Below are 14,550 nucleotides of genomic sequence, written 5' to 3'. Positions count from 1 at the left end.
ACAATGGCCACAACAAGAAGTGGAGAGATCTTGGTCTGGTCCCAGACCTGATCCCATCTACGGTTCCATCATCAGAGTAGGGGTCCAGTTCTGGTCTTGGCCATGTTGCCACCACTGGAGTAGTAACTGGGAGACAGACTCAGCCCCAGTTCTGTCCTTTCAGGGATCTGGCCCTGATCCCATCCATGGTCACATCACCACAGTCTGACCACCAAGTGGAGTTCCTGCTCTAGTCCCATCTATGATGCCATCATTGGGAAGAGATCCGCTTCTCATCCCAACTGTAACCTCATCACCAGAGAAATGCTTGGGAGTTCAGCCCTGATCCCATCCCTGGGGAGCCCGGTCCCATCCACACCCATGATCCCATCACCTGAGTGAGGGGGAGGGAGTTATAACGTTGGTCCCATCCACGGTCCCATCACAGGGAGGGTCTATCCCTAACTTCAGCCCTACCCACGGTCCCATCGTTGGAGGGGTGGGTTCCGTTCCAATCCCAGCCCCAGCTCCGCTTCCATCGCCGAGAGGTTCCAGCTCCCGTCCTGTTCATGGTTCCGTCAATGGGGGACAGAATCTCAGCCCTGATCCCATCCGCATCCCATCGTTGGAGGTGGGAGGAGAGGGGGAAGGTCCACCTCCGGCCCCAGTCCCCTCCCAACCCCTCACGGGGGCGGTCTGGAGTCGCTCCCATCTCCGGTCCCGACCTCACCATCCCTTCTCCCGGGGCGGGGAAGCGGGCCCGGTTCCCGATCCCACCCTTAACCCCGAGGGGGGGGCGGTGCAGCCCCAGGTCCGCCCCGTCCGTCTCCTCACTGCCGCCGGGATCCGCGGTGCAGCCGCAGGCGGTGGGAGCGCAACGCGGGGTATGAGCGGAGCGCTGCGGGGTGAACGGCGGCACGGATCGGTCCGGCCCGGTGAGCGGGGATAACCGGCACCGAGCCGGGGGAGGGGGACTCTCCCATTGAGCACAGCAACTAAAAGTGCCTCCAAACCCACAAATACGGACCCAAAGCCGCAGCGGGAGGGCTACGCGGGCGCGGTGCGGACGGCTCGGGGCTCCTCTGTTGCTTTCTGCCCCCCAACGCTTCCATTGCTCACCGCGTTAACACGCCGGAATCTCTTCTACTCTCCGTCGCTCCGCTCTCCAAGGGGTGACGGGGCTCTATACGCAGATTCCCCGTCCGCAGCAATAGGGGTGCCCCCTCCCCATTCACCGCGGCTTTTCCTTCCCCGCTCAGCGTCCCCTCCCCATCCCATTGTGGGGGTCTGTTCGTTCTCTTTGCTTCGTTCTCACCTTTGTTTTTTGGAAGCCTTTTAATTCGGCCCCTCCGAAAACACCTCCGTGCCCCGGAGTTGGGAGCGGGGCAGTGGAGGGGAAGGGGGGGTGGGGGAGGAAGCTTTGGGGGCAAAGCATCTCAGCGCTGTTTCTCCTTCACCTTTTACTTCTCACCTTTCCTTGCAAAACGCGTTTGGCGAGACGCTGCCTTCCTATGCGAGCAGCGCTGGGGCTGCTGCCCTGCCGGCAGCCTTCCTCAGTTCCTCTTCCTCATTTACGCCCTTGTGAAGGGAGCTGCGCCCTATGGCCGCCAGCCAGCAGGGTGCGGAGTGAGGGGATAACCCAGCATTCATCCCTTCTTCACGCTGAGCTTCCCCCCATTTGGGGAGCGATGAGCTGCAAACCCCTTTTGCTGCTGTGTAGGAGGGTGTGCTCACCATGTTGGGGCTCGGCCCCGTTTTGGGCTGAGCCCGACAGCTGTGATATCTCCCAACCTGATTTCACATTGGTAGAATCATAGAACACCCTGAGATGGAAGGGACCCATTGGGATCGTTGTGCTGAACTCAATAGACAAATCCCTTCCAAGGGGAGCACTTGGAGTGGTGACCAAAGGATTAAATACGGGCCAGGTGCTGTTTGCCTCCACCCAAAGAGCTGCTGTGCTGGGAGCGGGACCAGCCCAATGAAGGCAGCCTAAATTGTATGTGAGCACACGTGCTGTTGGCTTTAATGACTTGTTGCTCATTTGGCTCTGGTTAATTGGGGCTGTAATGCACTGCGGATGAAGGTGGGAGGTGTTGGGACTGCAAGAAGCAGAGGCCCAACGGGGGTAGATTCAGATTTGTTTGGATTCAGGGGAGTTATTGTGGGGGATTCCCTGCCAGCTTTTTGCAGGAGGTTGGAAAGGGATGGAGCAGGTGAAATGGAAAGGGGAATGGTTTTAAAGTGAGGCAGGGGAGGTTTGGGTTGGATCTTAGGAGGGAGTTTTTCACCCCAAGGGTGGTGATGCACTGGAACAGGTTGCCCAAGGAGGCTGTGGATGCCCCATCCCTGCAGGCATTCAAGGCCAGGCTGGATGTGGCTCTGGGCAGCCTGGGCTGCTGGTTGGTGACCCTGCACACAGCAGGGGGTTGGAGCTGGATGAGCACTGTGGGCCTTTGCAAGCCAGGCCATTCTATGACGCTGTGAAATGCCCAGCCCCAGCAGCACTGTGTGCACAGTAGGAGGAGGAGGAAGCTCAGCCTCTATGGAGCCATCCTGGAGGGAAACAGATCTGCTTGGAAAGGGCAGATGAAAAGCACACGGGTTTGTGAGGCTCTGGTTTCAGTGTGCTCCCCTCTTCTGGCCGAGTGGGCTCAGTACCATCTACTGTTTCCTTTGGGTTATGGAGGATTTTGACTGCAGTCCCACACAGCAGGCGATGCCGGGTTGTTCCCTTCCTGACATCTTGAGCAGCTCCTGATCCTGCTCAAGGATTTTGATGAGTCGGGGGAACGCGTGCAATTAGGGCAGGGAAAACACCCACGCTGTCCTTGTGGCCTTTGCAAAGGAGCTGTCGGGAACTATGCAGTAAATGAATGGAGCGTGGTTTTGTCCTCCGGCAGAAATGGTGCTTGTGCCAGAGGAGGCACCAGCAAGATACAAGGGGCTCTGCCAATGAGTGAATCCCTACTAATTACCAGGGATGGCCCATTCAGCCCCAGTGTGGTGCATTCACCGTGGCCACACCAAGCTGGCTTGCTTTGGTGGCTTGGGTTTGAAATTTGATGGGAAGGCTGAGAAAGGGGCCTGGAATTGGGATTTGGTGAGTTGAGGAGTGGGTTGGAGGGGGCTCTGGACTCCCTGCTCCAGTACCTGGTGTGGTGGTGGGCAACCCTGACCTCAGCATGGGGCTGGGTCTTGGGGGTCCCTCCCAACCCGAGCCATTGAGTGATTCATGTCCAACCCAGCACTCCTCTGTGTCCCTTGGGTGCCCATGACCTTGGCATGTGTCCTCCTGTGCTGACAGTCCCCTCCAGGCAATGGGACTTAGTGTCCCCTGCCCGGGTGGATCCTGTTACAGGAGCATTTTGGGATGTGAGCATCACGTGGCTGTGCCCTTGGGTGTCTGTATGGCCATGCGCATGGCTGATGGGATCACAGTGCCAACGTGCCACTGCATTTCCATGCATGGATGGATCCAGACCTGCTCTGGGTGCCCAAACCTCAGCTCCATTCATGGATGAAGCCATGCTACAAAGAGAGCCAGATGCTGCCAAGAGGTTCATCGAGACTGGGCAATGCTCTCAGACACAAGGGCTGATTTTTGGGTGGTCTTGTGTGGAACCAGGGGTTGGACTCCGTGATCCTTCTGATCCCTTCCAACTTAGAATATTCTGTGGTTCTAAGACCAACAGGAGGAGGAAGCCAGGCAGGGCGATGCCCTGAGCTTGCTGTACCTGAGGACACCTGGAAAGCTCTACAAGGTCAACTGTAAGAAGGAAATCCTCCTGCCGTGATCACAGGAAGGACCAGGAGAGCTTGTGCAGCAGCTGCTCCTCCCCAAAGCATTGGGGTGGGTTTGCTTTTGGCTGTCACTGAAGCATTTTTCCTTCTCGGTTCCTTCAGTTATTTCCCTTGCTTTCTCCCTTCCATAGTGCCCCATGGGTTGGATGTGTGTCCCCTGCCACCCACTCACTGCGGATGCAATGAGGCTTTGGCACAGGGCTGGACATCAGCCGTGGCCCCAACAGACACAGTGGGTTCTGTCTATTGGATTCCGGGCAAAAATTGAAGAGAAAAACAAAATGAAAAGAAAAAAAAAAAAGAAAGGCTTTTGCATTTGCAAAAGGAAGCAAAGAGAGAGCGTGACTGCAAGGACACAAGGGCTGCCTTGTGAGCAAGGGATCTGTTTCTGGTTGCCAGCCCCAGAGCTCTGTTTGCTCATTTTCCCAAGGAAGGAGCTGTGCAGATTGGCACATCCACGTTCACACAGGGGACAGTGCCCTCCTCAGCTCACAGACACTGTCCAATGCGTTGTTGGGATTTCTGGTTGGGTCTATGGGACCCTGCAGGGAGGTGGGAATAAGGTTGGGAGCTGCAGGATGGGGTTCTCACAATAAGGGCAATGAGGCACTGGCGTAGGTGGTGGTGCCCCATCCATGCAGACACCCGAGGTCAGGGAATGGGGCTGTGAGCACTGATGGAGCTGTGGATGTCCCTGTGCACTGCGGGCAGTGGGACCCAATGGCCTTCAGGGGTCCCTTCCAAATGCAGTGGTTCTGTGATTCTGTGGGTCTGTGATCCCTCATGCTCAGATAAAGGACACCTTCATCCCAACTCTTTTCACCCGAATCCCATTCCCTGAGCTCCTGCTGTGGTTGCACCCTGCCATAACCCCATTCTCCTGTAACGCTGCAGCAGCACAGGGCTCGGCCCATTGCTTCACCAGAGGTCAGCCCGGCTTGTTTGATGGGAAATGAGGCAAATCCATTTTAATTTGATTCCTGGCTGACGAGCTGGCTGGGTGATCGTGTGTCGGCCGGGTCGTGGGCTGTCCCAGCACACAAAGGGGCCCTTGTCCCTCCCGACAGACAATGCCAGACCCTGTGTGTCTGCAGACACTCTTTCTAGTCCATTTTTCTCCTATCAGCTTCTCCTTCCCATGCATAACTGCTGTGGGAGGCTGAGCCCTGAAAGGAGCATCTTTGCTGTTCTGTAGCACAGGATATAATTTCTGCTTGGCCCTGGTGAGGAGAGAGGCTTAGGGCATGAGCTGGGATTTGTTCAAGGCAAGTCATAGACCCATCAAATGGCTTGGACTGGGGAGGGCCTTAAAGATCATCTGATTCCTACCCCCTTGCCATTGATAATCATAGAATCATAGAATGGCCTGTGTTGCAAAGGCCCACAGTGCTCATCCAGCTCCAACCCCCTGCTATGTGCAGGGTCACCAACCAGCAGCCCAGGCTGCCCAGAGCCACATCCAGCCTGGCCTTGAATGCCTGCAGGGATGGGGCATCCACAGCCTCCTTGGGCAACCTTGGTTACCCCTCTGTGCCCCAGAAGCAAAATGAGGATCAATAAGACTCCTTTTATCCGCTCAGCCCCAAGTCCTCCACACTCAGGACTGTCACTCACATCAGTACCCACCTGTGAGGTCCCACAGGGATGCAATGTGCTGCCACGAGTGTGTGCCACCTCTCAATCATTGTCACCTGCACTGAGCTGGCAGTGCTGGTCAGGCTGTGAGCCACAACTGTGGGCTATGTCTGTCCATAGCTTTTGGATGGACGTTGGGTGGTTGATAGCAACGTCAGTGGGAGGAATGCTGCAGCACTGGGTTTTCCTTATCCAAGTCAGCTCTTCCAGGAGTTTCTTACAGCCTCTTTCCTTCCCCCTAGGGTGATGGCAAACCTATCAACTCCTCCAGCCTGGACCAGAGTCATCAACAGCTCCTTCGTTGCAGGCAATGCTGACAACAACACCTACAGGTGTGTGTTTGATGAGGACTTCAAGTACGTCCTGCTGCCCGTCTCCTATGGCATCGTGTGTGTGGTGGGACTCTTCCTCAACCTACTGGCCCTCTATGGCTTCATCTTTAGGATCAAGACCTGGAATGCCTCCACCACGTACATGTTCAACCTGGCCGTGTCGGACACTCTCTACGTGGTCTCCCTGCCCCTGCTGGTGTATTATTACGCCATGGGGGACAACTGGCCCTTCGGAGTGGGTTTGTGCAAGATAGTTCGCTTCTTGTTTTACACCAACCTCTACTGCAGCATCCTCTTCCTCCTCTGCATCAGCATCCATCGCTTCCTGGGCATCTGCTACCCTCTGAAGTCCCTGCAGTGGGGACATGTCCGCTACGCCCGCAGGGTGTCAGTCATCGTCTGGGTGGTGACCGTGGTTTGCCAATTGCCCGTTCTCTTCTTTGTCACCACCAGCACGAGACGTGGCACCATCACCTGCCACGACACCTCCAGCAAAGACCTCTTCGGCCAGTTTGTCATTTACAGTTCGGTGATGATGGTGCTTCTCTTCTGCATCCCCTTCCTCATCATCATCGTCTGCTATTGCCTCATGGCCCGCAGGCTGTTGCAGCCTACACGGGGCATGTCCCGGCTCTCCCGATCCAAAAAGAAGTCGGTCAAGATGATAATCATTGTCCTGGTGGTCTTCAGCATTTGCTTTCTTCCTTTCCATGTCACTCGTTCCTTGTACTACTCCTTCAGGAGCTGGGATTTGAGCTGTCAGACCCTCAATGCTATAAATTTAGCCTATAAGGTGACCCGGCCCTTAGCCAGCACCAACAGCTGTTTGGATCCCGTACTGTATTTCCTAGCAGGACAAAGATTTATGAAGCTCACAGGCAATAAAATCCCATGGAAGCCTCAAAATGAGATGGCAATGGGGACTGTGCCCAACGGTCCCTTGGGAACCAGCGATGACACGGACACAACATCCAAGGGCATGAAATCCTAGCTCTGCCCCACACCCTGTGGCAGTGGAAGGGTTCATCCCACGTGCGGTGGGAGGTGAGGATGCTTCAGGGCCAGAGGCCTTTGGTGTTTGCAGTGCCTTGGCTCCCATGAGTATTGCTGTTTGGAGCATGTATTTTCAGGGAGGTGATGCCGTGGTGATAGGGACAGACATCGTCCCTTTGCCTCTTTCCCTGCCTGTTCATCAACATGTGGCCCCTCCCCAGCGGTCAGCCTGGGTGACCTTGCAGCGTGGTTGCAAAATCTGCTAAAATTCACACCCTGGATGCCTTGGACTGTGTTCTAAAGAAGAAAATGCTACGTGCAAAAAGTCCCACAGAGAAATCAGTCTGCTTTCCTCCAGGTTCCCTGGCACGTAAGGAGCGTGAGTTTATCAGAAGTCTTTCCATGCTTTGGCAAGGGAAAAAGACTCTTGATTCATGGGGAGTGTCAGCTGTGGTTGTGATAAACAGGTTGATAAAAGGTCAAGTGCAAACACTGCCTGTGGCGGGGATGGGACGCCCGCTGCTTTGCATCCCTGGAATCATGAAGGTTGGAAGAGCCCTCCGTGATCCTCAAGTCCTACCCCAGCCCACCCCACCGCATCCCTCAGTGCCCCAATGCGCCCCTTTCCTGGGCACCTCTAGGGATGGTGATTTACCACCTCGCTGGGCAGCCTGTGCCAATGCATTGCCACTCTTTCAAAGACTTTTTTTGCCCTGTTTTCCAACCTGAACCCCTTCCCTGCAGCAGCTTGAGGCCATCACCGCTCACCCTATTGGGAGAAGAGATTGACCCCCACCTCACCACCACCTCCATTTAGCTAATGCTCTCCCAGCTCTGGCCCCTTTTTGAAGGATTCCCATTAAAAGGGGCGCAGGTGGGGGGCACTCCCCATCCCACTGGGGTGTGCTGATACTTGCAAGCTGGTCCCCGATTTCTCCAGTGAGGTCAACATCATAGAGAGCCACTGGTGTTTCCCCACAGCAAAATTCATGTCTGAAAAGCTTGTAGGAACCAGTAGCTCTCTGTGTGCTGCTGCCTTTAATAGTCACCTCCAGCTCTGTGAAAGCGAGGCTGAGTTCTTTGTGCCTTGTTTTTAATCATCTTGACCCAGCCCTGCCATAAGGATGCTGATTCCTCACCCTTAAAAATGAAAATTGCTCCTTCTGCTGAACTGGTTGAGTCCTATTTCATAAAAAATGGCCCAGGCTCTATTTTAGGGTTAGACAAACACTTTTGGTCCCAGTTTAGACTGAGTCCTCAGACCTCTTAGCTTCTCCCATCCCTCCAGCCTATGAAGTGGCTTGGTGGGGGTAAAGACACGGAGATAAAGAAATAACTGGGACATTCCTGTGGTCTCAGCTTGGTGGAATTGTGGTCCCGTGGAGGGTTCTTGTCCTGACCCACAATATCACAGCCACAGAAGACAAAGGAGAGGACTGTCTCCATGCTGAGCACCATCAGCAAAGGAAAACAGAGCATTTGTAGGGTGAGTCATCTCATCCTGGAGAGGATTGTTAGGGGGGGTTGGGTTAAGGTAGGCGTTGCACCTTTTTCTCCCCGTGGAGCTTCATGGGAAGGCTTACAGGCAGTCACTGAGGTGAGACAAATAACAGAGGAATCATAGAATGATAGAATGGCCTGGGTTGCAAAGGCCCACAGTGCTCATCCAGTTCCAACCCCCTGCTATGTGCAGGGTCACCAACCAGCAGCCCAGGCTGCCCAGAGCCACATCCATGTATCCAAGCAAAGTGGATATGAGCTTTCCTCTAGGCCAGGTCCTTCCTGCTATAATAAACTGTGCTCCCATCTCCCTCCTTTACCCCAGTCTGCACTCCCACCCTCACCACCACCACCTCTATTGGAGTCCCAATGGTTCTCCTCCATCGCGGTTCGGGTGGAGAGCTGATGGAGAGGGCCCAACTGTGCATACAGGTTTTGTGTTTGTTTGTCAAAGCACTAACTTATACACAGAGAGAGAAGTGGGTTTTGTGATAATAGCTGTACGTTTTTATTTTTGTAACACGCAGACATTTCTTAGAGTGAATAAATTTATTTCTATTGCACGCGTTCTTCTGCCGTCTCCTCCAGTGTGTATGGAAAGGAGAAGGGTACCAGGGGTAGAGGCTGAATGTCGTAGATATGTTTTGTAGACATGCTTTGAGCTCCAGATGCAATCAGATCCAGGAGGGTGGGATCCAACCCGTGTGCTCTGCAGCAGATACCTCCAGCACTGAAGCTGCTGAGTCCATGGAGGAGAGGAGCACACAACCACAGTACCACATCCATCTCCCCAGCCCTGGCAGGCAGCTTCTCCAAGGCTTCTCCTGTTGAAGACCAGCAGTTCTCAGGTTCATTTCTCCTAAACCACGTTCTTTCCACTTCACCCAGCAGCTTGTGGGGCCACAACAGCCCATGCTGGGGTGAAACCTCTTCTTCTCAGAGACTTCCCATTTTCCTCCACAGAAACCAAGGGAGGGGTTTCCCAGTGCCTAACCATGGTCCTCATGAGAAAACTACCTATTGTTTCTCCATTGCAGTTCATTCTCTGCTCTCTGCCCAGCTCGGCATTCACAGTGCATCCCCTCTCAGGATGCATCCATCCCACAGGATCCATTTATTGCAGGCTGCAATCAGATCACATTGAAATCTGCCTGGCAATAACCCAGGCAGCTCAAATCTCTTTTCTCTCATCCTCATTCCAATTTCTTCAGCCTTGAGATTTAATTCTGCTCCTTTTCACAGTGCCTGCTCTTCTGGAAGCATCACGGGGACATTTGCAGGAATGGGATCCCATGGAAAACGCTCTGCTTTTGGTTTTCTTTCCTTGACAAAACTTCCCAGCCCTTGCAGTTGCTGAAGCAGCAAAACTCAAAAGCAGACGCCCAGAGGAAGAGCTGCAAGAAACAGATCAATTATCCAGTGCAGAATCTATGCTTTAACATCCTGCTTGATTTCCAGCCCAGGTTTGGGACTCCCACCCCAAGGCGAAAGCCACGAGGATGGAGCGCGTGCCCAGCTTTCACTTGTGGGCTCTCCTGCGTCACACCCAAGCATTTCATGCCCCAACTCCTCTGCAGCCAATGCCAGCACTGACTGGTGTGAGTCACTCAAACCCAGGAACGGGAGTTAAACAAGAACAATACGCGCTGACCGAGCGGGAGCATGGAGGTTGTGGAGTTAGTTCAGAGAAACAAAGAGAAACCAGAAAACCCACTTTTTCTAAGTGCCTCTTGGCGCTGGGGGCAGGAAGAGAAAGTTGAGAGCGCTGCTGGTCTCCTGCCAAGCCAACCCATCTGCCCCATAGTGTGGGTGGAGGCACGAGCTCCTTGTCTTTCTGACAAGACCGTTCCAGCATCCGGGTTCTTCCTTCCCTCTGTGTCCCTTCCAGTTGGCAGAGTCAGCCGTATCATTACCGTAAGCCACTTGGTATGTCCACCCGTTTCTCAAGGAGTGAGCCCTGGCTTCATTTGCCTTCTGGTTTATTCTCTTTGAAGCTGGATTTTTCTAAGGATCAAAGCTGTTTGTCTCCCCTCAGCCCGAGTCATTTCTGAACCTATTAGCCATGCTGTTGAACTCCAACCCCGAGCGGGAAGGGACCCATCATAGAATTATAGAATTGCTCAGGTTGGAAAAGACCTTCAGGATCATCAAGTCCAACCACAACCATGATGACTGAGCCCAACCCCCAGCCCCACACAGCACCTCCAAAGGCCAACCCCATGGCTCAGAGCAGTGTCCCAGCCCTCCCTGAGCAATGGCCAGTGATGAGTGAGGAAAGGTGGTAGGTGATGTCCCAAAGTTCAGCTGAAATGCCTTTTTATTCCTCCTTTTTGGGGCCCAACAGTCTTTGGCTTCTCCCAGTGGGGTGGATGGGGCAGCCCCAAAGGAGGATCCCTCAGCATTTGCTCTTCCTCTAAAACGGAGTGAGATGTCAGAGGGTTTTCTTGCTGAAGTATCCCACAGCTTTTAGAGGTGAAGGAAATAGTTTGAAGAATGGAGAGGAATGCAAATAAATAAATAACTAAATTAATAGAAAAGAGAATGGAAGAAAAAGAGAGGAAGTGAAAACAGGGAAGTTTGGGGCCCAAACACATGAATTCTCTGCAGCTCGGAGCCTCTATGATGTGGTAATCTGAAGGAAAGGAAAATACCATCATCAGGTTCCACGCTCCCATCTGAACAACTGTTTAAAAAGGAGATTAAGTGAAATAATTCCTCCCCCCTCAATCTACCCTCTTTTCCCTCTATATCTCTTGCTCTATGCCAGCCAGTCTGGGGCTGTTAGAATACAAATTAATCCAAAAAGGAGGAGAAAAAGGAAGATTTTTCCGTTGAAAGGGAGAGGTTGGGCTCTGCAGAGACAGAGGGCAGCCTGATCACAGCCCTGAAGATGGTGCAATAAAACCCTTTTATTGCCCTTTCCAGGTTGGGACGTGCGGGGTGGGAGCGCATTCAACCCCTGCAGCTGTAATGCACGTGTGCCACTCCTCTCTTTCTGCGTCATTTGGGTTTCATCAGTGACATCTCCGAGATCTTCCACCAGGTCCCGTGAAGCCAACTGGGAGATCAGCTGGAAATCCCTTTTTTTCCCCCCAAATTCAGGGCTCTAATCTTTATGGTTTGAGCATTTCTCAGTGCTCCCATTGCCTTTTGGTGGGGCTTGGAAAGTAGGGCTGTGGGATGCTGCCTTTTCCCAGGGGTCCTTTGCAATGAGTGATGACTGCAGAGGAGAGGGATCCAGCAGGGGGGTTCCTCCTCATTGCTCTCTGATGTTTGAATATGAATCCAGTTTCAGCAGAGTCCTCAGCTGCACCAATGGAATGTGGCAGTGGGGAGCTGGGGGTCCCCAAAAAGCTGCCTTGTGGTCACCATCTGCCCTGTGACCATTGTCTGGATGGCCGTCACCTGCTGTGAAGTCATCATCCACCTTCAGGTCCTCAGCTGCCTTGGTGTCATCATCTTCCTTATAGCCAACATCTGCCTTGATGTCATCCATCATCCATCATATAAGGTGGCCATCACCTACAGGGAGGTCATCACCTGCCTTGATGTCACCAGCTGCCTTCCATCCAGCCCCCCACTCTCCATTTCCATCCCTGCCTGCTGCATTGAGGCTCGATGGTCCTTCGACTTCCTTTTTCTCATCACAGAAGGAGCAAGCAGGCTGAGATTTAACAATAAGAGAAGCTGTGGGTTGGGAGGGATCCCTGTCACCTCACTGCCAGCAGTGTCAGCTAGAGTTTCCCCAGACCCACTCCATGCCAGATGCAAACTCAGTCCTGAATGCTGCAGCAGCCAGAAATCCATAGGAAATTGCCAAGGAAAATCTGAAAGCCCCACAGCAGCACCCCCTGCTGCTTTCCCCATCTGCTCTTCATTAGACAAATGAGTCGTGGTCTCCCAGCTGGGTGGCCCCGGCTCAGGGACCCCCCTGCAGCAACTGGGGTGATGAGTTGGGGTTGAGATCAAGGGTGATGCTTTCAGAATCTGGGGCTCAGCTCCAGATGGACTCATAGAGATGGTGCCCCCAGCCAGCTCTGCCCACATCCCACAGCTCCAGCTCCAGCTTGTGATTAATACCTCACTGGTCTGAACCTCATTCAGGCTTTCTGGGATAATTTCCTAGAAATTCATCATCCTTCTGCCAGCAATGCTTCCCAGATGTTGCAACCCAGCTCTGTGCTTGGCCGGCCCCGCAACACAAAGAGCAGCGCTTTGCTACAACCCCTTCCAGTACAGAAACTGGAACCATTGGGTTTGGGTCTGGTGGGTTCTGTGCTGGACTCGATGATTGCCGTGGGTCCGTTCCACCTCCAGGTATCTTATCATTCTATGGTCCTATAAATTGCTCTGAAATTAATTTGCGGTGGCTGCTTTTCTTCCTGATGCCCGTAGGTGGAGAAAGAGAGCTTCACCCCTTCGGGTTCCCTTTACAGCAGCTCAGCTCAGGAGGGTGCGTGGTGCCTTGGGCTCTGTCCTATCGGGTGGGTTTGGGTGATCCAACCCCCGTTCGGACAAAGATGTTGGCCTGCACAGAGCTCCACATCCCCAGGGCAAAGGTGGCTCCACCAGGAGACCACGTACCCTCCTGAGAGACTTGAGATGCTGCATGAACCTTGACCCTGGGATGTGCAGTGAGCATGGGATGAACAAGGGCTGTGCGGATCCATGACAGCCCAGGACTCATTTTCTACCCTGGGGTAGCACATCCCGTAGGGTTAATGCCTTTCTACCTTGACATAGGTGGCCTCAATCAATCCAGTGACAGGCATCCCAAAACAGAGCTGTTCCAGGGAGCCCAGCTCCAAGCCATGCAGGGGATGGCCCCATCCAATGCTGCTCTCTGGGTGATGGGATGGCTCCATCACCACTGCTCAGGAAGATCTCCTCCCAGCCCTGGTGTTCTGTGGGCATTCACCCACCACGACCCAACCTCCTTGGCCACCATTGACCATACCCACACCCACCCAGAGGTAACTCATCCCCAAGCCAAAAACGTCCATATTCATCACTGTAGATCACTTGAAAGGATCAACTCAACTCCAGAGCAATGGGAGACATCATTGTCCTGGGAGATCTGTTATCTTTTTTTCTCCCAGAACCAAGTTGTTGGTTTGAGAAGAGCAAAAATATTCCCTGATACAAAGCATTGGACGTTTCACTTCAAACCAAACCCAAATAAGGAACCAGACAGAAACTTCTTTGCTCTGACCTCCTGTTGGCCGGGATCATTTTTTTTCCTCCCAAATCTCAGTTCAGTCACCCAGTTGAAAAATACCTCCTGTCCCAGCCTGGCCACCCTGGCCCAAGTTAATGCATGGATTGTGCAAAGGGTGGACGCACACTCCCATAAGGGGAAGGAATGCATCAGAAGGCTGAGAAAAGCTCAGTTTGTTGGAATAAAAGCAAGACTTTTGTTGCTTCATTGTGCTGCCGATAAAGCATTCACAAAAGCAGTGCTTGAGGCCAACCGTGAAAAATAAAGCAATCCTTGCCCAGCAAGAACAAATGTTTACCTTGCAAGCTGCAAGCTGACTCCGGGTGATCTCAGGTGGTTTAATAACACTGAAAAGGGCTTTTTGTGCTTCCTTGTGTGATGGAGGATGAGCTGCAGTGGTTGTCACATCTGTGTGCTGCCCCTTGGAATTGTCCATTTGGGGTTTGGATGGCACTTCTGAGGAGGATCCTCATTCCCTCTTGGGTGTCACCAGCTCTTTGCTGTGGACTTTGGTTCCTTCTACTCACTGCAAGCTGATCTCCAAAACCTACCCTGTACAATGAAGACTGTACATTCAGTTTGCCATCTTCAGGCTGGATGGGGCCCAGAGCACTGATGGAGCTGTGGGCATTCCTGTTCACCATGGCCAGTGGGACCAGATGGCCTCTAAGTCCCTTCCAACTCAAACCATGCTATGATTCTATGTTTGCCTCCTTCCATGTCTCCCCTCTCAGACACTACGTGGACTTTCTGCAGGTTTTCATTCTTCCACTGACAATTTTCACCCTGCTCTTAATGCAGGCTGCTCTGAAGAACCGCTCCAAAGCTGTCCTTCCTTGGTCCACTTCCACATTTAATAGAGATCTATTAATATTAATAGAGATCAGACATCTAATTTCAAGAAGCATCCCCATTTCTCTGTAATTTCCACAGCAAGGAGAGAGCTTAGCCCACAGCAGCTCAAACCCACCAGGACAATGCCCAATGGGTTGGCCATACAGATGCCCTCTCCAAGGATGGCGTTCTTCTCCAAGGTAACTAACGATGGGGCAGGAGATGATGGCCTCAAGCTGTGTCAGGGAAGGGTCA

General features: G+C 53.1%; 1 protein-coding gene across 3 annotated transcripts; it reads left to right on the top strand.

Moving 5' to 3' along the window:
• The first annotated feature begins 799 nt into the window (after positions 1-799).
• P2RY2 (purinergic receptor P2Y2) lies at positions 800-8,738 on the top strand. Of its 3 annotated transcripts, none has more exons than XR_011905227.1 (2): positions 800-914; positions 3,667-3,727. XR_011905227.1 is itself a non-coding variant. In XM_072348401.1 (2 exons), the coding sequence occupies exon 2, from the start codon at positions 5,665-5,667 to the stop codon at positions 6,739-6,741; it is 1,077 nt and encodes a 358-aa protein (XP_072204502.1). In that variant the 5' UTR covers positions 801-914; positions 5,661-5,664; the 3' UTR covers positions 6,742-8,738. The 3 variants fall into 3 exon arrangements, 2 of the variants coding, with proteins under 2 accessions (XP_072204502.1, XP_072204508.1); XM_072348401.1 differs by lacking the exon at positions 3,667-3,727 and adding an exon at positions 5,661-8,738 and having other exon boundaries at positions 801-914; XM_072348407.1 differs by lacking the exons at positions 800-914; positions 3,667-3,727 and adding exons at positions 3,804-3,832; positions 5,661-8,732.
• The last annotated feature ends 5,812 nt before the right edge of the window (positions 8,739-14,550 follow it).

The sequence above is a fragment of the Excalfactoria chinensis genome, chromosome 1 (genome assembly GCF_039878825.1).
Source record: "Excalfactoria chinensis isolate bCotChi1 chromosome 1, bCotChi1.hap2, whole genome shotgun sequence".
NCBI classification, from domain to species: domain Eukaryota; kingdom Metazoa; phylum Chordata; class Aves; order Galliformes; family Phasianidae; genus Excalfactoria; species Excalfactoria chinensis.
The sequence above is the reverse complement of the archived record's forward strand: the minus strand, read 5'-3'. Positions and strand labels throughout refer to the sequence as shown.